A 26,388-nucleotide genomic window follows, 5' to 3' on the forward strand; every position below is an offset into this window, starting at 1 on the left:
ACCCCTGATGAATATTCATAAGATGTTCCAAATTGGAATGTTTCCGCCTGAGCTGTCTATATAAAGTAGTGTCTAATTGGTCTGTGCCTGTAGTAGTGTTTTCTACAGTCAGAGTTGGAACTTACCATGGTAACATGTACAATGTAAGGCTAGTCACAGTGATATATGCATAGGCGGCAGTATGAGATTATGTACTGTATTTGTAAATCGCAGGTTAAGTTTGTGCCCCACAATACACTTTAGGATAGTAATATTAGTTACTATTCTATAGTGTGGTCAGCTGTTTGAAGTACAGATATCACATGATTCTTACTGGTGTACTCTGGTATCGCTCTGCAAAAGGCTTGTTTACATGGAAATACAGGGAACAACATGGAAAGAAATGTTCAATTGGAAATTCGTGTGTTGAGTCCATTTTATAGGGCAAGATGTAGTTACATGGTGAGGTGGGTCGAGAATGCGGAACAAATATGTTTCAAATCGATTCACTGTCCTGCACAAATCCAATGAGAAAACAAATGATTTACTGAAAGGAAACCCTCCAATCAGAGAGCCAGCCCACGGCTGGTGTGCATTAATCGCAGCCCCTGGAGAGAAGCCGTGTGCCCACCTGACACACTGTCCCCCCTGTCTGGTGCTCTCGCTCGCAGGTACTCTGTGTAGCCGTGGGAATGTCTGCGCTCCTGGGACACTCTCCCCACGGGCTGGCCTGGTGAGGAGGAGCGAGGGCTCAGTCCAGTGCTTAATACACACATCCATATAGCCTTGGCCAAAGTGACTGCACTCTGTACCCTGCATCGTTTTTATCATTCCGCCTTTTCCAGGTTTTGGGATTTTAGATTTGTATTGAAGAGATTTCTCCTTTTTGGTTTTACGGGATTGTTTTTGTTTCTGTTGAACTGTAATCATGACATTGTCAGGAGATGGAGCTACGGTCTTTTAGTAGCTGAAAACATCTTCTTTTTCAATAAAGCTCTGCCTCTGCCGCTCAGGGTGTGGTGTCTGGCATGTCTGCTGTGTGTGCTTGTGTGTCTACTGTCGAACATTCTCTCAGGAAATAATACGTGCCCTCTGACCATTTCCTGTCAATGCAGCGCCTTTGTAAACACTGTTTTAAGATGAGTGATAGATGTGAAAAGCTGAATGTAGTTCTAATAAAAGTCAAATTTGCTGAAATTATCTTGTAAGAAGAGTTTATCCGACTAAAACATGGCTAAACCGCACTAGAGTTAAGAATTTTTATTGAAAGCATTTAAAAGACATCATTTTAAAATGTAACACTTTGACCTAATTCTGTTGCTTCACCTCTACCCAACGAGGTGTCCATTAGGCCAGCCGTTTAAAAACAGGTGGCATGTGTCCGTCAGGTGTGCAGAATGCAGTGTCCCTCAGGTGTGCAGAACGCAGTGTCCCTCAGATGTGCAGAACGCAGTGTCCGTCAGGTGTGCAGAACACACCTCCCCTTGCACTTCCTGCCCCCTCCTCTGCAGCTGCGGGTTCGTGCCCCGTCCTCGATGCCCCTGGCAAACAGACGTACCAGCTGGCCGTGCACCCTGGGAAGACATGGGCGGGGTTAGTTACGACAACAGGGTATTGCTGATGTCACTAACACACGAATGGAAAAGGCACAGCCACGGAGGAGGCGGACAGTTGAGCTGCTTTTCCACAATCGTGTGTTTGAAGTGTTGAGTTATGAGTCATGTCCAATGTTAAATTTAATCTAATGGTTCTCAAATCTTATCCTGACTTCACTGTATACTATCCCCAGTGTCCTGAGCCTACCAGTGTGGACTGCTTTCAGGACCAGAGCTGGCTACAGTATCGCCCAGGGAGGGAGGGAGGGATTAGGTTCCTCTGCCTCTTAGCTCAGCAGCCCCGCCTCTGGTCAATCAGGAAACTGCAGTCTAATTTTATCAGATGACTGGTATTTTTTTAATATTGGAATGCAGCCCAAGTCTTGTGGTCCTTTAACTGCAAAACCTGCACAGCTGGACAGGTGGACTGCAGAGTGAAAACTAGGCAGGCTCCTGAAAGACTGGTGCCAACACGCACCATTCCAAACAGACTGCAGGGTTGGGACAGACACGTTTGTTCTTGGGCAGATCAAATTTAATGTGAAAGAGTTAAGATTAACACAAATTAGGCATTAGAATTATGAGATTAAAATGGATACTCAAAGCTATATTAAACTGCATTGATGGCAGACTGTCAGGGGAGGCGACACTTGTTCATGTTACAGGAGCAATAATAGGTATAGCCTACAAATGAATAAAACCATTTCAATTCATGTTTTAAGAGGGTTTCTGCCAGTTTCAACCTTTTAACTAGGTTTACAGTTCAAAGGCTGCTTCTGGTGTGCATATTCAAGGAGATTTGAACAGGCATTGAGACGGACCCGTGGCCAGAGAGAGTGAGAGATGGAAGAGGAGAGACAGAGGGGGCGCTGTTCACCTGCACAGGATCTCTGTGTGCGGAAGGATCTCTCCATCGCAGTTCCACACAGACACCGAGGGAGCCCTGCTGCAGCACGGCCCGAAAAATAGGCCCCTCTCCTTCTTCTTCCTGTCGTCTCCCATCCCTCGCTCCAGTCCTCTCTCTGCGAGGTGCTGCTGGGAGATGCTCTTGCGCTCCGGCCTGTCTCTCTCGCTCTCCTGCTCGGCCCTGTCCCCTCCTCCCTCTGTCCCTTTCCCGCCGTCCTCCTCTTCATCGCTCTCTTCCTCTCCGGGGGGGACAGAGAAGCGCACCGCCCGCACACGGTGGACCTCCACAAAGGGCAGGTCAAACTGCACAAAAATGGAGCGCGTCGGGATGAAGCGATAAACGGCAATATTCAGATACTCAGACACTACTCAGTCATGCACTTACTGTATGTAGGGTGTTTGTATTATATTGGGCTGTGGTTGTATTGGGAATTCACAATATTCACATTATTAAAACACTACTGTAGGGCACAACGGCAGTGCCACAATCCGGGATTAAAATCAGCAACCTCCTTGTTATTTGTCACGTTCACAAACATTACCTTTGGTTCAGAGGATTGTCTGAAATGGAACCCTGGATTAATGGCAGGTCACAGAGCACTGCTGTCCTGACCCTCCCCCACCCCACTGATGACTTGAGATGCAAGTGCCATTCCAAATTGGGGAGAGAAAAGTCTAAATAAAAGCCCTCCTGTCAGCAGCAATGAGCAGCTTTGTACGTCTTAAACACACAACCTCATAGCTGCTGACAAGAGGGCTTCATGTATGTTCAGTTACAGCACACCCGCTTCCTGTTTGCAGAGAGAGCAGCGATCGGTGCGTCTCACCTGGTCCTGCGTGTTGGTGTGCCGGTGCAGGTACTTGAGGAACCCCATGGCGCTGGTGTCCCGCACCAGGATGAGGTCGCCCGTCCCGTCTGCCAGGTGGGCAGCGGGGGAGAGCCCCAGCGGGCTGCGGGGGCAGGAGCTGGACATGCAGGTGAGGGAGACGCACCGAAACCTGCCCTCTACGCTCACCCAGTCACCTGCGTGGGCCGGCAGAGAGGGTACAGCATGTTAAAGGAGTTAAAGTCCAGCTGCATACGCTCTCGTCTGGAGACAAATGATGGACTTGGATGAGCTGAACAGCTGGTTTTGTGTTATGTTGTTATATTCATATGTTGTTTGGGCTTCATATTTAATCAGACTGTCAAGCTGTCAAGATCCTTATTTGCAAATTAATTATTAGTAGATTTAAAATCACAACCTCACTCGTTTATCAGTGAAGACACATGCTTTGGAAAACAGAATACTGTTTGGGTTTTCTTACTTGGAGGTATGCAGATGCAAAAAGTGATTTTTACAAAACGTATTAGAGTACAGAAAACAAAGGACTGCCAAGCACAAATCCAGACACTTTCACAACAATGCACTCAAATCCAAGCACTTTTCAGACCCATGGCAGCCCTGCCAGTGTCTCACCATCTGATTGGCTGCTGTCCTGGCTGTACTGAGAGGTGGAGTAGAAGCTGGCATTAGAACTGGCATCTGATTGGGGGAAGAGTCTCTCTGTACTCTCAGAACACACCCGACACCTGGAATGGACCCAGATGTTTAGGGTCAGGACAGAATTTCACAAAAACACACCTTGAAACTGCTGCTTTGAGTCCATCAGCTGTTCATCTTCTTGCTCTAAATCACAGTCACAGAATCCACATTACTGTGTACATACTAATGTTGGCTGAATTGTTTGCCGAGCAGAGTTAACTACATAATCTCTTGCATATCATCCATTTCTGCGGCTGGATGTTCAGGTTAAGAGCTCTGTGTTCAATGGGACAAGGGCAGTGCCCTACCTGCACTCTGAGCATGTAACCGGCCTTATGACTTAAGGCACAATTAACCTCTAAGAGACACTGCCACTGTGACACATACACATACACGCATGAATAGCCAACACGCGTCAAGTGCATCGCCTGTTACACATGCCTCTCTTTAATTTCTGTCTAAAAGCTTGTGTCTGTATATGTATATATGTGCGCACACCCATGCATGAATGTTACTGTGGGTGTGTGTGTGTGTGTGTGCACGCACGCACATTTCATGGTGTTTTGTGGCGAGAGATTGTCAGGTCATAAAACCAGTGCACATGCTGATTTTTCCACCCCAACTGGGACCCTTGAATATACCCAGTACATTGAGTTCCTGTAATTGTAGTGTTGATTTGTCACTATTCACCCAGAGAGGCAGCGTGTGTTGTCCCGAGGGCTGGAGAACTTGGGGTCTGCTGGCAGGAACTGAATCACCCCAGAATAACTCCTGTTACTGAGATACACCATACAGCCTAGAGAGAGAGAGGAAAGGGGTGGTGGAGATTGGTACTTCTTGTTGTTTACTTACTTAAAGGTACTTTGGGATCCTCATCTAGCCAACTCACAAACCTGAGTAATCATATCTGAGAGGCCCCATCCAACGATGTCTCTCGCTCTCCGCCAACACGTCACCATAGAAACCATAACCCACGAGGGAGACGGAGTAGCGAACTAGCGTGTTGAGATGATGGACAGAACACACATCCAATGGCTGGGAGTCTCCTGAAAAAGGGGCAGGACAGAGTTTGTTAATTTATTTGATTGTGATCAAACATTAGGACATCCCCAGCAGAGTCTACTGTATGCAGACAAGTGTAAATGATGCATTGCTGGGATAACTGCATTAATGCCACAGGACATGCTTCTTCGATGAGATCACTTACCGATAATGATATGGAGAGTGGACGTAACAGGATCGCTCACACCCACAGTTGCAAAACACACACAGTTTGTTGAGCCTGCAGCACACACACACACATAAGTTATTTTGCTGCTGCTTTTATCCAAAGCGCCTTACAGTTGGTTAGACAAAGCAGGAGCCAAGTGGGGTTAAGGGCCTTGCTCAAGAGCTGCACTGGGGCTTGAACCACCAACCAACACAAATGACCATTTTTGCTGAAATCACTTGACACTACCCTGAAACATGCATTTAAAACAAAAGCAGATGATTAAAAGACGATCTCAACGATTATGCCACTGATAATTACCACAATGATCATGCATATGACAATTGACATAATTAACAGTTAGCAGACAGTCTAATCCAGAGTAAAGCTCGTGCTGGTGGCTCACCTGCTGGAATGATGCCGATGTGGAGGTTACAGGGCTGCAGGGTCTCGGTGGGGTCATGTTCCGATAGGCCCGCCTCCTGCTGTGTCCGTCCAATCACACCGTGAAGAAGCTCGCTGAACATTCCATCCCCGCCAACACACACCACCCTGAGGGACATTCAGGAGGAGAGAGAGAGAGAGAGAGAGAGAGAGAGAGAGAGAGAGAGAGAGAGAGAGAGAGAGAGAGAGAGAGAGAGAGAGAGAGAGAGAGAGAGAGAGAGAGAGAGAGAGAGAGAGAGAGAGAGAGAGATTATTATTGTGTATTCAGTTAATAATGACTAATGACTTATTAATGATGACTTCCTGCCTTTAGGAGGTTTGAGAGGATGTGTGTGAGAGTCTGTGCTGTCAAACTAACAACACAAGTTGCAATGATGGAAGGGGCATAAAACTACGACTGGACACACCAAATAAGGACAAAATAAACAGTATGAGAGATGGGTTATTTTAGTTCAGAATTAAACTGAAAAAAGACCTGGTGTAATAGAGCAGAGGTCAGAGGTAGAACCTGCCTGGACAATGCAAATGGCAGTGTGATGTAGGGAAATCAGCCACTGCTACCACTTCCTAATCTTGTTACAGACCCTTCCTAGCTCTGTGTGTGTGCATCCATGTCTGTGTGCACGTGTGTGTGCGGGTGTCCTTCCTACTTACCCATCAAACCCTGTCAACTCCTTCTTCAGGATGTGATCTCTGGCCTGGTTGGCTCGCTCTGTCACTGTGCAGAGGGAGAAAAGACATTTTCTCACTGAGTTTCTTGCTGATCCCCAAGTCAATCCTGAGAGAAGCTACACAACGTGTCATTTCAATTATGACAGGTTCAGTGCATGTCGAAGCTTCACTTTTTATACAATAGACAATAGAGCACCATAATATTCATATTATTATTATTAATGTGATGTAAATTAAAGTGGTCATGTTTATTTTGGTTGTGTTTTTTTTGGTTTGAACTGCTCTTCATATGAGTATTACAGTGGCCTGTAGCGTAGTGGTTAAGGCACATGACTGGGACACGCAAGGTCGGTGGTTCGATTCCCCCGGTGTAGCCACAATAAGCCATTGGGCCCTTGCGCAAGGCCCTTAACCCCACATTGCTCCAGGGGAGGATTGTCTCCTGCTCACTCTAATCAACTGTACGTTGCTCTGGATAAGAGTGTTTGCCAGATGCCATTAATGTAATGTTAATGTATTTCTATTTATGGATTTGATGCTTTTAACTTGCTGAAGAACTTATGCACTTGTAAATCACTTTTGATTAAAAGTGTCTGCTAAATTACTAAAATGTAAATGTTAAATGTTTAGTACTGGCATATGTTTTCCATGCAATAACTATGTGAAGTCTGTGACCTATAGACGTCACTAGTTGCTCAATATATTCTATGGTGATGCTTTGCCAGGCCCTATTTCATGTACGTCACTAACTCGATTAGCCCGGTTAGATTGCTGATGTTTTGGGATAAAGTCAGGACGTTCGGTTTCATGAAGGTTTTATCAGATATCAGTGTACAAACCTGCAAAACCCCATGTTTAAGGTTAAGTTAGAAGGATAACATGCAGAAATGCAAGCAGAAATTAGCTCAGCTTTTGTAAGCGAGATTCTTGCTGATGAACGAGCCATCTTACGTACGAAGTACGAAGAGCATTTAGAAGGGAACGTGTTTTTTCAGAACGACAATGGCCGGGTTTCCCGATAAAGAACGTTCTTAAGAGATAAGAAGGCCCTTAAGAACGCTCCGGACCCTTCTTACAAAGCCTTCAAAGATCAAGATCAAAGATCATCTTAGGCTAAGAAGGTGTTTCGGGAAACGCGTTTGCTTCTTAAGAAGGTCCTTAAGAACTTTCTTAGCTTAAGAACGTTCTTAACGCGTTCGGGAAACGCGGCCAATACCTTTTAAGGCTATCTTTATGAGTGCCTCCGACTTAGTCGTGAGGGAATCATTTACCTCCAGCAATTAATAGTGCACATTGCAAAACGATGCGAACCCAGCATTTCGCTCTCGAACAGACTTTATTTGTCGACTCATTTCATACACACATGCAGCGTACAGTGCATAATCACGAACAAATACACATTTCCATAGTGTTCCAAATGTACCACGAGGTTAATCAATAAGGTTTACAAGTTATTGCTTACGAATGTACGGTTTTATTCATACGAATACTTTGATTTGCGAGTAAAAGACTTCATAGGTTACGTTCCAAGTAAATTACTTCGCAGAGTCTTTTTAAGCAGTATGATGCTTTTTTTTTGCATGCGATTCATCTGCCCTTTATAGCAGAGCTCTTGCCATCACTCTGAGACAAGTGACTTTTAGTCTCATCGGTCCACGAGCTTTTTTCATAAATTGCCAGGCTGATTTACAGTGGTGCTAGAAAGTTCGTGAACCCTTTAGAATTTTATGTATATCTGCATACATTTGATCTAAAATGTGATCACATCCTAAAGTCCTAAAACTTGATGAAGTGAACCCAGTTTATCAAAAGACACAAAAACATTATTATTTTATAATTTATTTATTGAGCAAAATTATCCAACATTAAATGCTTTGTTGAAAAAAGTATGTGAACCCCTAGGATTATCAGTTCATTTAAAGAGGTAATTGGAGTCAGAGGTTTCAATGAATGGGATGACAATCAGATGTGAGTTAAGTGGCCCTGCGTTATCAGGTTTTAGGACTTAGATAAAGATGTGATCACATTTTAGATCAAATGAATGCCGATATACAGAACATTCTCAATTCTAAATTCACTAACTTTCTAGCACCACTGCAGATACTTCTCAGCCAACTGCAACCTGACAGTCTTGTTTTTGCAGCCTCTGTAGTTCTGTTCATAAAGTCTTCTGCTGAGAGTACTTGCGTCACTGACACATCCACGCCTCCTGCCTCCTTCAGAGTGTTTCTGGTCTCTCAGACAGGTGTCTGGGGGATTTTTTGTCATTATGGTGAAAATTATTTGATCAACTGTAGAGGTTTTCCCTAGCCTACCTGGCGCTTTGTGATTACTGAGCTCACCAGTGCTCTCCTTCATCTTACTAATGTTCCAAAATGTAGATTTTGGTAAACCTAAGGTTTGGCCGATGACTCAGTTTTTTTTTCAGCCTCATAATGGCATCCTTTGCTTTCATTAGCATGACTCTGTCATTTTGACAGACGCCCAGAGGCCAAGTAAGAACAGGATCAATCGTTAACTGAACACACCCGACTAACCAGAAACCCCTATGAAGGCATTTGTCTCAAACATTATGGTGCCCTGAAATGGTAGGTACTAAGTAAGGAATAATACACGACGAGGTGGTCATTACACAGTTTTAACGCACAATGTGGCAAATAACCTTGTGGCGGAGCACGTTAAAACCACCTCGGAGTGGATTATTCGGTTTATACCATGGTCTTTTACAAAAGAAAAATGTATAAGCAGAAGTTGTCAATATTTTTGGCCAATTATTTTTATCTTGATTAAATTCAAGGTTTTACACGAGGATTTAATTGGTTTCTTTTTCGGTACTTCATATTCGTAATTCCCGGTCCATCTTACATTTTTTAGCTATACCGGTGCTATAACTGCCTTTGCGCAATTTCCACGGAAAAGTTTTTCCAACGCCGAAATCTTCAACTATATCACAAAATTAAGCCAACATAACCAGCTTCCATTTTGTGCTGATGATAGCTAACCACTAAAGGAAAAGACTAGAGCTACTTGAGAGTTATCTGTTTACAAACAATCATTTCAGCACGTCACATAGTAGCTAGTAACGTTAGCAATCTTACTTACCAAAACATTAGAGAACTTATGGCAATTAGCTATCTCGTTGTAACTGTACTTCACAAAACCATTCACAGTTACATCAGATGCTATTTCACAATTTTTAAACGCAAATAGCTTTATTGGCATGACGAAGTCATAGTTAATAAATAAAACCACATTTATCGCACTGCTGGCTTTTGGTCTCTCCTTGTCAAACTGCAGGCAGCATATGAATTTAGAACGGTGATTGGGTTTGACCGGGACTACCTGCCAAACGTTGAACAATTATGCAAAAATAACCACCACCTAGCATCCCATCAGAATAGAGTGTTAATAGTGTTGTCATTTCTACATGTTGAAACCTAAATGTTTAAAAATATATTTTAATAAAAGCTCAGAATCTGCACTTTAACCACACATGCAATGTTTGGTTAGAAATGTAAAATTCAGGAATATAGAAGAATAGAAAAACATGAATTTGTCTCATTATAGAGCTCACGGTATATATGAGGGATGGCTCAGTCTGTCAAGGCACAGCTCATATCCAACTAATGTTATTAGTGTGTTGCTGGGCTGCCTTGTTACGTGACTGCGAGCTGCATAATGTGGCAGAGGGGGAACAGTTGGCTTTGTTCTGGTGTGCAGGGTGGGATTAAGTGGGTCAGGGCTCCTCAGGTAACCACAGCATGATGGCTCCCTAGCAACTCACCTAGGTATCCGCAGGCTACCAGTTACAGTTGGTGAGGGATAGACAGGACACGCAGTGCAAACTGTGCATCCAGTTGGGTGTAAAATAGTTCTGGTTCTCCTGTAGCACTGTGTGGACTGTAGGGTGTAAAGTAGTCACTGACTCTCCTGTAGCACTGTGTGGACTGTAGGGTGTAATATAGTCACTGGATCAATGGTGAGTGCACACACTTAAACAGCAGTGCTGCTGATGTGCGGGTATTGGTAGCACAGGGGCAAGGCATAAGATGCTATAAACCAAAATGTGAGTTGAAAGGGGGCACGAAACTAGGCGCAACAACTTGAGTCTCAAGATTTTCCCGACCACGCTTCAATATATTTCTCACCCACAACATGAGCACTGATCCCAGCCAGCTCCAGAAGGGGGGAAACCAGGGTGCGATAGATCTGCACTCCCCTCTTCTTCCCTCCAAACGGGTTAATGAACACCAGCAGCCGCTGAGGCCGCGATGCACCTGAGACAGAATAAAAGAGAGCAGAGAGTGAGAGGGGAATGAAAGAGGAGATGAAAAGGGAGAGACCATTATGAGCAGTGATGAGAAAGTAGAAGGGGTAACACATCAGGAGCTGGTGGATTATGACACCCAGCAAACCAGAGATATCACACAGGGCAGAGTCCCACACCCTACTCTGCTTCTACATGCATTTACTGTTCAAATATGTTTGTATAATAAACATCTCTGGGTGTGACCTTGCGTGGGAAATGACATGACCGCATGCGGGGAACCATGTGACCGTGAGCGGGCTTACTCACTCCTGTCCCTGAGCGCAGCCCTCAGCTGTGTGACCCAGTGGTCCCTCAGGTCTCGGCTGCTGCAGCTGAACAGGGTCCGGCCCACTGCCCACAGCCCCGCAGAACCGGCCCCGCGGGGACCACGCTTCACAGAGAACACTGAGCACAGAGGAAGAGAGATTAACCAGTAGTAGGGGGCAACTGACGCTGTAAGACTGAGAGGGAAATGCTGGCTGTGACTCAGAGCGACATGCTGGCTTTGACTCAGAGCAACATGCTGGCTTTGACTCAGAGCGACATGCTGGCTGTGACTCAGAGCGACATGCTGGCTGTGACTCAGCGACATGCTGGCTGTGACTCAGAGCGACATGCTGGCTTTCACTCAGGCTGAGATGCTGGCTGTGGCTCACCAGTGAAATGTTGCTCTGACTCCTCCACTTTCTTTTGTGGCAGGATCTCGACTCTCCCCTCCTCCACTCCAATCAACTCTGATACAGGAACTGAAACTAAACACACAAAAGCCTTTCTCAGTTCACTTCAACACTGGCACCAAAATTACACACTGGGCAAAAATGCAGGAATAACTATGAAAGCGCCTTTATCAGCCTTTAAATAATGTTATGATAACTAGCTAAAGCAAGCTGGTTCTAGATACATGTGGATGGAGGAGCATTGGGTTGGTGTGTGTGTTTGCCTGTGCAGTAACACACTAGGTGTGCCTTTTATGTCTTTGTGTTTTTAAATGTACGTCAGTCATGTCTGGGCTGTGTGACATGTCGGTTGAGTACAACAGGTTCTAGCACAGGTTCCCCTCCTGCAAAGGTATGACAGAAATGTTGTTGGCTTGGTGGATCATCTAAACAGCCCAACCCCATGAAAAGCTATGTTTATTCAAGGTTTTTCACTCATTTCAAACTTCACCAGGGCTGTCACTACTGTGACCACACATTTATTTTTCAGTTGAAAAATGTCACAAATTGAGTTCCATACATTTACATAGTTTTCTCTCTCTGTCAGACAGGTTGGGTCAGTTATTCTGTTGAGTCAATGGCGCACATACACATTCACACTAGTACATCTGTATGTCTGCATTGTGAAACAAATGGTAACATGCAGTAAAGTGAAGGAGTCCTTAATTTAGTAGTGACTGCATAATGTTCTAGTCTCTCAGTTTTTACTGGAGGCATTTAGTGTGAAAAGGTGAATGACCCTTCATTGAAGTGATCCATAAGGCCATTGTCGCATAGGCACAAAACACTTTGGTGTGGTGATCTTTTAAAATAACATGTAGGCTACAGGCTGTTGAACTATGATGACAATATTGAGCACGTGTGAAATTGTTTTCTTTCTTTTTTTAAAGTAAGAAATTAAAGAATGGATTGTCGAACTTACGCTGAGAGGGGTAACGGAAAGCCCAAAAAATATATAGGCTTGCTATGAATTTTAGAGAGGAAATGTGTGCAATTGTGAAACAAACGGGCGTACAAATATGGATGGGAATAAAAACAAAAAGTGAAAACATTGATAAATGCGGATTGAAAATATAAAGAGACATATAAAGCTACACCATATTTAAATACATATATATAAGCTGTCTTGTCTCACCCGTTTTTTTATCCCGGTTTTGCTTGTCAAGCTGGGTCCAACTGAAATGAAGTCCATTTAGAATCACTCGGTACCGTTTATTTCCAACCAGCAGGACTGACTCCGTCCACAGAGGGTCCATTTCCGAACCGTCTCACAAAAAGAATAAAATTGTCTCCAGATTTGACGTTCGCTAGCTCCCTCTCCCAATCTTTGTGGGATATGGATCAGCAAGCATTATGTTCAGTAATCTATACCGCTATCCTCAGGAAACAATTTCAAGACATTGTCAAGAAATGAAAAAAATAAGAACAATAAAGATTATGCTACGTAGGCTACTATACGTCTTAAAATCCTTTGTCGCGTTTCACTGAACACAACGCAAATAAAATAATTCAGTGACATAAAACATAAATTGTCAAGTTGATTGACTGAGTTTACACTCTAGCCTGTGTGATATTCTATTGATAAGATCGTATCTATATCTAACATAGACCGAATAGACAAGGAGCTATTCTGCTCGTGCTCTAGTTTTCTTTGCCTACCTCACTGTACCTTTCACTCACCTGTTAAAACACCTGTTTCCGCTGATCTAAAAATACACTTGTTTCCTACTTTTGCTCACCTGCCTTGTATTTGCATGTCCTGGACGAGAATGCGGGGTCTGATTGGACAAGAGACATTCACATGTCCTACTTTGTGCTCTGATTATTTCAGTTTTTTTCTACGGTCTATTGTTTTTCCCTGTGTCGCTTGCGTGCGGAGGTGGTGCCCAGTCGTGTAAACGGGTTATGATTGGTTAATTCAGTTTTCCTTTGCGCTGTTGGAGATGGTACCAGGAGCATTACAAAGAAAAGGGCGTCATTGTGGAAAAACAAAGGGGCGCACTGCCAGGGTCTGGGTGGAAAAAAATACACGTGCGGAATCCAAGATGATTTTCCGGAACCGCCGATTGTCTGTGGGTTCGGTCACACTAGCATGACTATTTTGGAGGGAACTTTTGATACCATTGGAGTTTTATTGTGGATTTTCAGCTAGCCCAGGGCAGTTTTGTGAGCGTTGAATTATATTTTACATCCCGGGTTCTAGCCCACTTTCATGGGGGTGGGGGCAGGGGTAAGCAAATGGTGGCCTGCAATTCCTGTAAAAAGTGTAATTTCAAAGTAACCTTTTCCAAAGTAATCTTCTGTTAAACCCAAGTATATTGTGCCACCTGTTTGTCATAGTCGGCATTGGCTATATTAATCTGGACCTGAAATTAAAATTCTCACGATGATACATTCATATTTTCGCAGTAACACCTCAAAACAACAATGAGAGGAGGTTACAGCACTTTTGTTTCTTATGTTCTTTAAACCTGCACCTCAATGGCAAAGGCCTGTATGGATGTTTCACGCCATAATAGAGCACACAAACAAATCTAAAAACATCCATTATCATAATTTATTTGAAGCTTCAATCACAAAGGATGAAGACATAAGTAATTATTAGGCTAAATAAATAACACAAAGCCAACTATTAATAGTATATAAAGTATAATAACCTTTACTTTATGCAGATGTCACACTCTCATATGCTTTGAATGTAATGTTAAAATAAATTATTTCTCAACCAAAAATACGTAAATAAAATGTACATTTGTGAAAGCATCTCTGAAGAACAGAAATGGTTGCATATTAAATTCTATGTAATAAATCAGTCATTTTCACTTCAAAGTAACTTTGTTTCCTAAATAATTTGTGTGTGTCTGTTTTTGCCATTTAGTGTGAAAAGGTGTTCATTGGTGTGGTCCCCTTGCACTACTGAGGATTGCACACACATCTTTGGTTCAAAAGCAACTATCCTACTCTGATCACTGCTATTTACAGGACTGAATCAGACTTGGCTCTCATTCCATACATGCAGACATGCTTCTACTACAGTAGCACCGTTTCAGTCATGTGCTCATTACAGAACAAGTCATAAAAATCCATGATCATGAGAAAAATGATTCCATATAATAGAGCAACAAATATAAATATTACATTTCCCCTTAGAATTCACCAGAAATTATCATTTCAAAGCTGTTCTTTAAAAAAAAATTTTGACCCCCACAATATCAATAACATTGACTGAGCCAATTGACAATGTACACTATATTAAATATGGCAGATTTGTAGAATGTATTACTTTGCTGATCTGATCTAGCTGAACTATGTATTTCACTCTGCCAATCCACTTCTGTTGATTAAGGAAGTGTAAGCCAGACAGGTTGTGTGTTTTTCATATGAAATAACATTTATTTTTCGTCGTAGTTTATACACTGCGGTGTAATTCCAAGCCGATATTTAATACCTCTGAATTGGAATTAGGTTGTGCGTCTCCGCCTCTGCTTACCTATAACTGGGTATCTTTCACATTCATCAAAATATAATGTCGTATTCTATTGGATATTGAGGCGTGGACTAGTCTCTGAGTGGCCATTTTGTTTTAGTTTTTCGTTGTAGCATTGGACAAAATAACTGAGAGGCGGGGTTCCTGTTTTTTACGATTTCCGGTTTAGCACACGAGTCAAGAGCAACATTTTTATTATACTTTGTGTTGGCAAACTGTTTGGATAAATTTGTTGATTGTGTACCTCTACTAAGACCGTGGGAACTAGTAGACAGAGACAAAATGAATATTCGCAACGCCAGGGTAAGTGAGCCGTGTGGCAAAGAAAGCCGGTTATCAGGCGTTCGCAAAAAATGAGCATTGGCATGGAGAGCATTTTGTTCATGGAAGAACTAGCTGGCCGTGTATATTATCTTATTGAAAGTGTAATGCTAGTGATAATAATTCTAACCAACATGTACCTTGCTCGTTAGTCCAAGTTACGCTCTATTGACAGTACAAGTAGTCTAGCTTGGTGCTTAGCTAACTAGAAACCAACAGCTGGAGCTGCTGAACCTTTTGTAATGTGCTATCGTTACATTAAATTAAGGGGGGGGGGGCTGTTGGTAGTTGGGATTGTGCATGTCTTTTATTTATAAATTATAAATATTATTTTGCAAATTAGCTAGCCAAGCCACCATCTAGCTAGCTATTGTAAGAAATCTCTTCGAGTTACGTTACACACCATACAGTTCAGCTAATTAACATACAGTTCACTTGCTGTTATTTTTAGACAACGTGCTAGAGGTACCGTAACTTACCACAGTTACACGCAATCTTCTAGCAAGGTGTAACTGCCTACCATTTGTTAAGCAATAACTATGGAGGTATATTGTTAGCTTATAGTCAGTGGATGCAATAATCATGATAGATGGCCAACTTTCGTTTTATTTTGCATCTAACGTTGCTAGCTAGCTAGCAGCTAGCTTATTTCTTTCTTTCTTTCTTTTTTTTACTTCGCCATACCCACAGTGGCGATGCACACCAATGTTGCCTGGCTAGTTGTGTTTTGGGCACTGACTGCTGCCAGTAAAGTATAGCGGTCTTTCTCTCACTTAGCGGGCCGGTGCCACAATGAGTATAATGCAGACCCAATACCTGTACATGGAGCAATTTTTAGCTGTTTGTGTGCCAACCACCAGTGAAATATTCGCTCTCTTTCAGCCTGAAGATTTGATGAACATGCAGCACTGCAATCTGCTGTGTCTTCCGGAGAATTACCAGATGAAGTACTACTTCTACCATGGCCTGTCCTGGCCCCAGGTCAGTGGCTAGCTAGTTGCATTCGATTTGTTTGGCATTTGTGTGCTGACAGCTGCCGTTAGTTTTCAAGTCTCCTCCTTTTTCAATTTCAGCTCTCCTACATAGCGGAAGACGAGAACGGAAAAATAGTGGGATATGTTTTGGCTAAAATGTAAGTGTGCATCACATTATTCTATGTAGCTATGATTTGTCTCTTCTCTTGTCTGTGAGACTACTTATCTTTTGGTTATATAACTTGTGTTGAATTACCCTTCCCTTCTAAATCTCATGGCAGGGAAGAAGACCCAGATGATGTCCCCCACGGACACATTACATCTCTGGTGAGAACCACTTCTCTCCCTCCCTCCCTCTGCTGGCATTGTAGAGAAAATGCTTTTTCACTTGAATGTGTCTTGTCAGACTTTGTAGAGATTAGTGTGACACTTATTACTGGGAATCATTTTAAGTATGTTGGGAAATGTGGTGGTTCTTTCCCCCCCAAAAAATTATATAGTTCCGCTGGGTAATATGTATTCTTCTTACTTTTATGCAGTAATGTTTGTTAAAGCTCTACAACTAATTTGAATCAACAGTTTGCACACAGCCCTCACATAGTGTGTGTCTACAGTCATTACTGAGTGTGTCTTACAGAGTATATCACTCTAACACCACAATACAGTTCATCACTCAACACATGTGGCGGAGTGTGACGTGCATGGTGTGCAGTACCTCTGTAGTTTTAACTGGGCTATTGTTCTGTTGCATTTAGGCGGTGAAAAGGTCTCACAGGCGTCTGGGTTTGGCCCAGAAACTCATGGACCAGGCCAGCCGAGCCATGATCGAAAATTTCAATGCCAAATACGTGTCTCTGCACGTCCGCAAAAGGTACTGTGTGAAGCCTGTGGGCCCCTTGCCATCTTGACACTGTGCCTGTATTTGTGTTTTTGTTTGTGTTGGGGCCCAACTTGCACAGCTATTTCAGATATAAACGTTGATTTGCAAGTACCTGTACCTAACATGTCAAATTAAATCCAAAGACATAGGAATTTTAATGTGATGTCTGGTCTGGCATTGTTTAATTGCAAATCTAAAATTGTGGAGTTTAGAGCCAAAACAACAAGAAGAAAAATTTAGTTGTCCCAAGACTTACTGTGTGTGTGTATATTCATAAAATGATATCATCTGTTATACAATTACATATTTATCTAATTTCATTTTAGTTTTCAGTTTAGTCCTCCATAGTAACAGTTAAACAGTAGATTAACAGTGTCCTGAATTTTGTTGTGAAGTATTGTGCCGTATGTTGTAATTCATGTGCATGTTCATCAGTTTTGCGGTTTTCTCTTTCCCTTACATAGTAACCGAGCTGCACTGCACCTTTACTCGAACACCCTAAAATTTCAGTGAGTATAACCATTTCAGAATTCCAATCAGCAAGACTTTTGTATTTTTAATTTAGTGAGTGAATGTATTCGTATTCCAGTGTGAGTTTAAATACTTTTGAATTATAATGAGTGCAAATGTTATAATTTAATGATAAGAATGTCATTGTGTGGAATTACTGACTCTTAATTGTTGATTGTGTGAACTCTTCCCTGCTGCACATTCTCCCTTCATCAGTATGAGTGAATGTTGATCTCTGCCTCTAAACAAATGCCCCTCTTCCTCTGCAGGATTAGTGAAGTTGAGCCCAAGTACTACGCTGATGGGGAGGATGCCTATGCCATGAAGAGAGACCTTGCCCACATGGCTGATGAGGCAAGTACCCCCCTTCCCAAGGCATTGGTTTCCATGGCAACCTTCGCCCTTGGTGATTGATGTCGGCAAGCTTTACTTGCTCATTTTAATGGGATGTTTTTTGGTTTTATTTTCTTTCTTCTCTGACAGTTAAGGAGGCCAGGTGTGCGGGTATGGGGTCCTGACTCGCTCCCAGCGCAGGGCCTCTCTGCCCCCGGGCATTCGGGGAAGCTGGAGGAACAAGAGCAGGAAAGGGAGGGAGAGAGGGACAGTGGGGGGGAGAGTAAAGAGATGAGTGAAGTGAGTGAAGCCACAGAGAGCACAGACATCAAAGACTCCTCCTCTGATTCCTAATATTCTCCTATTGATCCGTGAATCCGCCTCCAACTCCAACTACTGTCATCTCAATATTCCTTCTCCTCTTCTGTTCCTGATCCCTCACTCCACCCCCCTCCCCAGTGTGAGGCATGTAACATATTTCTCTTCAGACAAGGCAACGGGATGGAGAGAGTGACGACAGGTCATATTCTTTTGCAAAAGTCACGACCCCCTCACACACTTTATAAGCCTGTCCCATATGAATAAAATTTATTTGGACTTGTATCTTATTTTGAATTTGTCATACACACTGATCTACAAGGACATTTGACCATGAAATAAATCAATATTAAGAATTTCTGTGTCTGCTTCTGTTTGGCTATAGGCCCAGGCAAACACTTTTGTGATTTAATGGTTGAAAGTAGTGATGGGTTGGCTGTTCATGAATTGCCTGTTTGTTGTATTTAACATCGGTAAGCACCACATGCAGCATTATTTGTGTGTGGTAAGTGTGCATGAGTGCATTTTGTGTAAATCATGGATGAGACAATGAACCACAATTTACTTAATATGAGATCCTCTTCAGAACTCATGAAGAATCTAGTGTGCAAATCTAGGATGAGATTTCCCCTGTCCTTATCCAAACCTTATCTCTGATCTAAAAGGCACAACTGACTTTTGAATCTGGCACAGATTCTGCCATGTCTTTGCTTTGCAAAACATCCATCCGTTGCCAGTGATCTCAATTTTAATTGTATTTTGGTATTGATCAGTTTTTCCTGTTCTGAAACCCCACCTTATATCTGACAAGCTTGGATGTGTTGGAGCTGTTCAGAAAGACCGACAATCATTTTTGTTGTGATACACACTCACTGGGCACTTTATTAGGTATTTACTTATTTTAACTGCTGTAGCCTATCCACTTAAGAGTTATGATGTGTTATGTTCAGAGATGCTCTTCTGCATACCAATGTAATATGTGGTTATTTGCATTACTGTCAGCTTTGACCAGTCTGGCCATAATCCCCTGATGTCTCTCATTAACAAGGCATTTCTGTCACTGCTCACTGTATTATTATTATTTTTGCACCTTTCTTTCCAAACTCTAGAGACTAGTGTGTGTGAAAATCCCAGGAGATCAGCAGTTTCTGAGATAGTCAAACCACTCACCAACAATGCCACCAACAATCATTCCACGGTCAAAGTCACTTGATCACATTTTTTCCCCATTCTGATGGTTGATGTGAACGTTAACTGAAGCTCCTGACCCGTATCTACATGATTGTATGCATTGCACTGCTACCCTGCAATTGGCTGATTAGATGATCACATGAATAAATATGTGTAATGTAAAAATGTTCCTAATAAAGTGCTTGGTGGGGTGTATTTTACTCTTGGAAGCTCCTGTGATCACTTGTCTTTTTCATGTATTGAAATGTTCAGGACTTGAGGAAGGACCATCTGTTTTAGTCAGAATGCAATTTAAATGCTGCATTAAAACATTACATTATATATTTTGTACAGTCATCACAAGCAAACATTTCAAATCCATCCATCCATTATCCAACCGGCTTATTCCTGGTCAGGGCTATGGGCAGCTGGAGCCTCTCCCAGCATGCATAGGGCGAGGCAGGAATTCACCCTGGTCATGTTGCTAATCCATCACAGGGGACACACCATTCACTCACACACTCATACCTATGGCCAATTTAGACTCTCCAATTTAGCTTAACCTACATGCCTTTGGACTGTGATGGATACCAGAGTACCCAGCAGAATCCCATGTGGACACAGGTGAAACATGCATACTCCACACAGGATGGCTCCAGCCGGAATTCAAACCAACTTGCTGTGAGATAACAGTGCTATCCACTGAACCACCATAACCAAAACCTTTCAAAAGTAAATATAAATGTTTGCCATGGGGCTTCTTTGCCAAAGCACTTTTGAAGTTGCAGGCAAATATTTGGTAAGAGCTCTCCAGCTTTACTTTTAATTAACTTTTTATGATCAGACCAACATCAATTTCTCAATTAATTTACATTACATTAATGGCATTTGGCAGACGCTCTTATCCAGAGCGACGTACAACAAAGTGCATACCCAAAACCAGGGATAAGTGCGCTGAAAGATAAGATAAGGACCAGGGCCTAAAATTATTTTTATTTTTTTTAAACGAACAAATAAACAAACAACAAAGCAAAAGTGACCAAACTTAACTATCCAAACACTGCTTACCTAGCCAACTAAAAATACCGATACACAAAGTAAATCACAAAGACAACAATTAAGGTTCACAGGGAGGTAAGGAGGGATGGGGAGAGGTGCTGCTTGAAGAGAGATTCTACAGTTCTGACCTCAACTGGGAGTTCGTTCCACCACCGTGGAGCCAGAACAGACAGTAATCGTGAGCGTGAGGTGAGGTGGAGGTTCCTCTAATTAATCTAGGATTAGGGGCTCCCACTTAGTAGGTAAAGTCGCGGGAGGAGATTCACTTGATTTAAACCTGCCTGCTCTAATGCAGTAAAACAAGACCACATGGCTATGAACAGACAACCTTGTGAATAGATACAAAGCAAGAAGCTGTTTCAACGTGTATCAAATGATTCAACTAGCTACTAAAAGACTGAAGACAGAAACTGCCCCCCTCACCCTACCCAAAACAAACAAACAAAAAATAGCAAAGCTGTCCAGTGTTGACTTCTCTCCACTGGCTACCAGTTAAATACAGGATACAATTTGCCTGCTGATGTTTGGGATACAGATCTTCTATTTATATTTTAATATTGGCCAAAGATCAAGATTAGTCTTATCTAGTCTTATAGTTGAGGCACATGGTTAGGTGGCTGACATAAGTCATTGTCTCTGGTAGACTGAACTGAACTGTCAGTGCTGTCATTTGATCATGCATGGGATCTCTGAGTTAAGATGAGCCAATCATGATCCGATGGCGACTGTCTCAGGGCTTCCCTCCTGCATTGGCCCTTTGCCTTTTTTCTCCAGCTATGCCGCAATAGGTTTTTCTGCTGGGGTTTTTCCATTATCATACACAGGCAACGCTGCCTTTCCTGCTCAGCTGACCATGTGAGCTGCCTAAAGATTATATACGTTTTCATCCTCTTTTCTCTGCTTCAGGCAACTGACCAGGACAGTAGCCATAAGACCGGCAGAGCGTCCTCCTGGTGCAGTTGGTTCAGCACCACGCCTGTCCCCAGCCTGACAGTGGCACTTGTTGGCCTCCCAATTCATTTCATTATTAGAATTACCCTTGCCTGGCTTCAATTACATACTGTCATTGACATTGATGTACTGCCATTTTTCTGTTTATTATGCATGCCGGTGCCAGCCAGAAGCGGATGCGATCAGGATCTGTTTAAAGTTTCTAAATATTACTGGCTCAGGAGTTTTTCCTTGCCACTGTCAGCTTTGTTGTGCTCTTGGGGGGTTTGGTCTAGGATCTCTGTAAAGATGCTTTGTGAATGTGCCCTTTGTAAAAAGCGCCATACAAATGTAATTGAACTGAGCATAATTGAATTATTAGAGAAGTGACTGTCCCAGTTTAGTTCTGGTCAGTTACGAGAGATGAAGTTTGTCCCTATTGCTGTTCCGTAAGTGCTAGTGCAGTTCGCAGATGACGTGTCCTACTACTCTTGTGGACGATGCAATCCCAGACTTCATTGCGCACGGAGAGCTGAGGTGGCCCTTTTCGAACGAAAGACGGAAGCGTACAGTAGTAGTATTCCGGCGTCCAGTGAAGAAAGTAGTAATTTGCTGTAATTGATAAGTGAAAAACAAATTTTGCAGCAAATAATAAGATGATGCGCGTCGTTGCATTTCTCTTTCTTTGTGTCGGCCTTTGTGCAGGTAAATACTTGTGTTTTTCACCCTAGCATTGACGTTAGCTGTTGTGTGAGTGGAGCTAACAACAGAGACAATTCCTTTTAATTCTGCTGCTTTTAATATTACATTGTATTGGGTGACGTTCGACATGTTTATGATGGAGTATTATTGCCTTTGGTTATTTACTTGGTTGGTTTGTTTATCGCCAAATAATCGTGCGTGGCTTTATCTGGGCCATCGTATACTATAGCTAGCGTTGGCTAGCAAAGAAAACTGTATTAGACTATTGACTTTGAGCTAACGTTACTGTATGCATACATGCTGCTTTTGGGCAGTACTGTAAAATGCATTAGTTAACCTGGGGGAATTATAACGTACATATGCGCAGACTAGCTTATGTTTAGGTAGTGATGAGGCAACCAACTTGCTAGTCGTAACGTTATCAGCCATATCGCATTAGGGCCAAAGTTTCAAGCCCGTATGTGTATGTGACTGACAGGCTCCATATAGCCAGTGAATTACATGAATTATGTATGGAGAATTTTAGACCGCATGACGCTGATTGAAGGAGATCTTTTGGAATGAATCCCAGTGACACAGGACAACGATCAGCAAATAACAGCCTGGTTAGTCCAGCGCACACTTGTTTATTTTCAGTACTGGTGACGCAGGAGCCGCATTTCTGCCACTCAGATTTAAAACTGTGCAGTATGTATTTGAAAGGTAAAGGTGTTGCGGTATTGGTAGAATGATGGTAGTATGGGTTCCCTTAGTACTTACATTGTGGGATTCTGTTGTTAAATGTATCCCTCAATGCTTTTCAGCGGACAGCTGTACAGATCCCGTCATCACACCCTCTTCCTACACCACCACTGATGCTGTCATCGCCTCCGAGTCTGTGTTCATTGTGGAGCTCAGCCTAGCCTGTGCTAACGGCGCCCAGGTAATGCAAACAGAAACGCATGGCTGCACCCACTGCAGGCATGGCTATATTCATATGTATTTTTATTCAGTCAGTATCTTCAGTCTGCCAGCATTCACTCAAAGGCACATGCAGCAAACCCCTTTTTCCCAATGGTTTCGTTTGTATAAATTACACATGACCAAGACGTAACTAATCATGGCACCCTCTTTTACAACCAGAGTGTGGCTTTGTATGCGGACGTCAATGGGAAACAGTTTCCTGTGACAAGAGGCCAGGACGTGGGGAAGTACCAGGTCTGTCTCTCCCGGTATCTAATGCTTCTGTGTCTGTTTGATCATGTTGTGGTCATCACATCTTCACACATGCAATTTTAACCCCCAGGTGTCCTGGAGTGTCCCCCACAAGCAGGCCAGTTCTGGAACATACCAGGTCAAGTTCTTTGATGAGGAGTCTTACAGCGCTCTTCGCAAGGTGAGTGAATGCAAGGGTGTGGCATGTGTATTATGCAGTTATTGCCACTAAATGTGTGTGTATGTCTATGCTTATTTTGTAGTTTTGGGTAGTGTGTGAGTGTCTGAGTGTAGGTATTTGACTGCTTATGAATGTGTATTTCCCCCTCAGGCCCAAAGGAACAATGAGGATGTGGACTCCATCAAGCCTCTCTTCTCTGTCAATGTGGATCACAGGGTGAGAATGAGATGCAATCAGTAATATTGCACTACATTACTTTAGTTATGAATGTTAGTCGATGCCTTTATCTAAACAATCCCCCCTGAAGCAATGTGGGATTAAGGGCCTTGCTCAGGCTCAGCTGCATGGATGTTATTGTGGCACTCATGCGCACTCACGCAGACGCACTCTCTCTCTCTCTCACGCAGACATACTCTCTCTCACTCACATAGACACACACTCTCTCCCTCTCACTCACATAGACACACACTCTCTCTCTCACATACACATACACTCTCTCACTCACATAGACACACACTCTCTCACTCACATAGACACACACTCTCTCTCACTCACATAGACACACACTCTCTCTCACTCACATAGACACACACTCTCTCACTCACATGGACACACACTCTCTCACTCACATAGACACACACTCTCTCTCACTCACATAGACACACACTCTCTCTCTCACTCACATAGACACACACTCTCTCTCTCACTCACATAGACACACACTCTCTCTCTCACTCACATAGACACACTCTCTCTCACTCACATAGACACACTCTCTCTCACTCACATAGACACACTCTCTCTCACTCACATAGACACACACTCTCTCACTCACATAGACACACACTCTCTCTCACTCACATAGACACACACTCTCTCTCACTCACATAGACACACACTCTCTCACTCACATAGACACACACTCTCTCTCACTCACATAGACACACACTCTCTCACTCACATAGACACACACTCTCTCTCACTCACATACACTCTCTCACTCGCACCAACACTCTCTCTCTCGCATACACTCTCTCTCTCTCACTCACATAGACACACTCTCTCTCTCACTGAAATAGACACACTCTCTCTCTCACTCACATAGACACACACTCTCTCTCACTCACATAGACACACACTCTCTCACTCACATAGACACACACTCTCTCACTCACATAGACACACACTCTCTCACTCACATAGACACACACTCTCTCACTCACATAGACACACACTCTCTCACTCACATAGACACACACTCTCTCTCACTCACATAGACACACTCTCTCTCTCTCACTCACATAGACACACACTCTCTCTCTCACTCTCACTCTCATAGACACTCTCTCACTCGCACCAACACTCTCTCTCTCGCATACACTCTCTCTCTCTCTCTCACTCACATAGACACACTCTCTCTCTCACTGAAATAGACACACTCTCTCTCTCACTGAAATAGACACACTCTCTCTCTCACTCACATAGACACTCTCTCTCACTCAAATAGACACACACTCTCTCACTCACATAGACACACACTCTCTCACTCACTCACATAGACACACTCTCTCTCTCACTCACATAGACACACACTCTCTCACTCACTCGCATATACACACACACTCACTCGCGCAGACACTCTCTCACTCGCACCAACACTCTCTCACTCGCACCAACACTCTCTCACTCGCATAGACACTCTCTCTCACTCACATAGACACTCTCACTCACTCACATAGACACACACTCACTCACATAGACACTCTCTTACTCATTACATTTTATTTAGACGCTTTTATACAAAGCACACAATACAATGCAAATATAATACAAATTCAACTGCAACTAGATTAGACTACAAAGTGCAACAAGGGGCTCTCTGTCTGGTATGCACAGGCACACGCACACACACACACACACACACACACACACACACACACACACACGCTTTATTGTGAGACTCTGTTCTGATTGGCTCTTCTCAGGGTGCTTGGAATGGTCCCTGGGTCTCCACGGAGGTTCTGGCTGCGGCCATCGGCATCCTGGTCTACTACCTCGCCTTCAGCACCAAGAGCACCATCCAGGCGTGACGGCGATGAGCACAGTCCCAGACGCCCACACGGGCCGCCCCCCTGACTGCAGTGACCAGCTCGGACAGACCCAGACGCCCACCGTACATGCCTGTGTGAAACGCACCCCGACCACAACCTGACCAGCTCATACAAATCCACACACATTTTCAGCAAGCAATTGAAAGCCTGCTCTTATACAGCAATGGCATACAGAAAAAAATCACTCTATTGCCAGCCCTGCTGTTCTACCCTTCAGTGTGAAGAGACATCCTTGCCAGGCTTTTCTTGGAGTCAAACTTAAGCCAGGGGTTTAAGCTGCTGCTTCAGACAACTAAGACCTATTGAAACTGGAGTAGATGTTCCTTCGTTCCATAGCCTTGTCGTCAGAAGTCCAGGTCTACACTCCTGCTGAAGTGGCCCACTGATTGGGGATACATCAACGACTAATGCCACTTTTAAGCATTAAGATGTTGGGGAGAGTGTGCCAGCCTCCACAATGGCACTGATATTTAAAAGTATTTTGGGTTTTTGCCCCTCCCAATTACACTGCAGTCTATTTATCCTGAATCACGCACCAAGCTGGAGAGAAGAGGACTGGAAGAGGGGTGGGGGGGATGGGGGATGGGGGGTAAAATAAAATCAATAAAATAATTTTTTAATGAAAATATCTGGCTCTGTTTGTGTGTGAAATGGTCCAAGGCAAACATGCCAATGCCAAGACCATTTGCCTTGAGTTATAGGGATTGCAGTGTCCCTGGCTGAACAGAAGGTGGTGGTAGTACTGCACCGTGTGTTGAGCATGCTGAAATGGCCTCATCCGCTTTTCCACGGAAGAATTGTCCTCCTGTGCCTGTGCATATGGAAATCGCATAATGGAACGAAAAGAGAACGGCCTTGGAA

The 26,388-nt window shown here is 43.3% G+C and overlaps 3 protein-coding genes across 4 annotated transcripts; 2 read left to right on the top strand and 1 right to left on the bottom strand.

Moving 5' to 3' along the window:
• Positions 1-1,224: 1,224 nt before the first annotated feature.
• On the bottom strand, positions 1,225-13,104 carry zgc:158263 (ceramide kinase family protein). Its single transcript, XM_061257939.1, has 13 exons — positions 12,493-13,104; positions 11,298-11,393; positions 10,909-11,046; positions 10,481-10,609; positions 6,315-6,378; positions 5,623-5,768; positions 5,214-5,288; positions 4,900-5,052; positions 4,697-4,802; positions 3,941-4,053; positions 3,308-3,504; positions 2,452-2,783; positions 1,225-1,553 (listed from the first exon to the last, which is right to left on the bottom strand). Exons 1-13 carry the CDS (start codon positions 12,611-12,613, stop codon positions 1,439-1,441), a joined length of 1,785 nt encoding a protein of 594 aa, XP_061113923.1. The 5' UTR covers positions 12,614-13,104; the 3' UTR covers positions 1,225-1,438.
• Positions 13,105-14,986: 1,882 nt separating this feature from the next.
• naa10 (N-alpha-acetyltransferase 10, NatA catalytic subuni) lies at positions 14,987-18,536 on the top strand. 2 transcript variants are annotated; one of them, XM_061257419.1, is made up of 8 exons: positions 14,987-15,147; positions 16,048-16,146; positions 16,239-16,297; positions 16,421-16,466; positions 16,895-17,010; positions 17,484-17,528; positions 17,799-17,883; positions 18,013-18,536. In XM_061257419.1, exons 1-8 carry the CDS (start codon positions 15,127-15,129, stop codon positions 18,214-18,216), a joined length of 675 nt encoding a protein of 224 aa, XP_061113403.1. In that variant the 5' UTR covers positions 14,987-15,126; the 3' UTR covers positions 18,217-18,536. The 2 variants fall into 2 exon arrangements, with proteins under 2 accessions (XP_061113403.1, XP_061113404.1); XM_061257420.1 differs by having other exon boundaries at positions 18,018-18,187.
• Positions 18,537-21,845: 3,309 nt separating this feature from the next.
• Positions 21,846-26,093, top strand: ssr4 (signal sequence receptor, delta). Its single transcript, XM_061257261.1, has 6 exons — positions 21,846-22,044; positions 22,845-22,963; positions 23,164-23,238; positions 23,327-23,416; positions 23,567-23,632; positions 25,402-26,093. Exons 1-6 carry the CDS (start codon positions 21,996-21,998, stop codon positions 25,504-25,506), a joined length of 504 nt encoding a protein of 167 aa, XP_061113245.1. The 5' UTR covers positions 21,846-21,995; the 3' UTR covers positions 25,507-26,093.
• Positions 26,094-26,388: the final 295 nt, after the last annotated feature.

This window comes from Conger conger, chromosome 10, assembly GCF_963514075.1.
Source record: "Conger conger chromosome 10, fConCon1.1, whole genome shotgun sequence".
NCBI classification, from domain to species: domain Eukaryota; kingdom Metazoa; phylum Chordata; class Actinopteri; order Anguilliformes; family Congridae; genus Conger; species Conger conger.

Coding starts and splice junctions, on each gene's coding strand:
- ssr4 (XM_061257261.1), top strand. CDS start 21,996: ATGATGCGCGTCGTTGCATTTCTCTTTCTTTGTGTCGGCCTTTGTGCA. Junction 22,045..22,844: donor TTGTGTCGGCCTTTGTGCAG/GTAAATACTTGT, acceptor AATGCTTTTCAG/CGGACAGCTGTACAGATCCC. Junction 23,633..25,401: donor CTGTCAATGTGGATCACAGG/GTGAGAATGAGA, acceptor GGCTCTTCTCAG/GGTGCTTGGAATGGTCCCTG.
- naa10 (XM_061257419.1), top strand. CDS start 15,127: ATGAATATTCGCAACGCCAGG. Junction 16,467..16,894: donor ACGGACACATTACATCTCTG/GTGAGAACCACT, acceptor TGTTGCATTTAG/GCGGTGAAAAGGTCTCACAG. Junction 17,884..18,012: donor TTGCCCACATGGCTGATGAG/GCAAGTACCCCC, acceptor CTTCTCTGACAG/TTAAGGAGGCCAGGTGTGCG.
- zgc:158263 (XM_061257939.1), bottom strand. CDS start 12,613: ATGGACCCTCTGTGGACGGAGTCAGTCCTGCTGGTTGGAAATAAACGG. Junction 5,289..5,622: donor CATCGGCATCATTCCAGCAG/GTGAGCCACCAG, acceptor TGTGTGCTGCAG/GCTCAACAAACTGTGTGTGT. Junction 2,784..3,307: donor ACACCAACACGCAGGACCAG/GTGAGACGCACC, acceptor ATTTTTGTGCAG/TTTGACCTGCCCTTTGTGGA.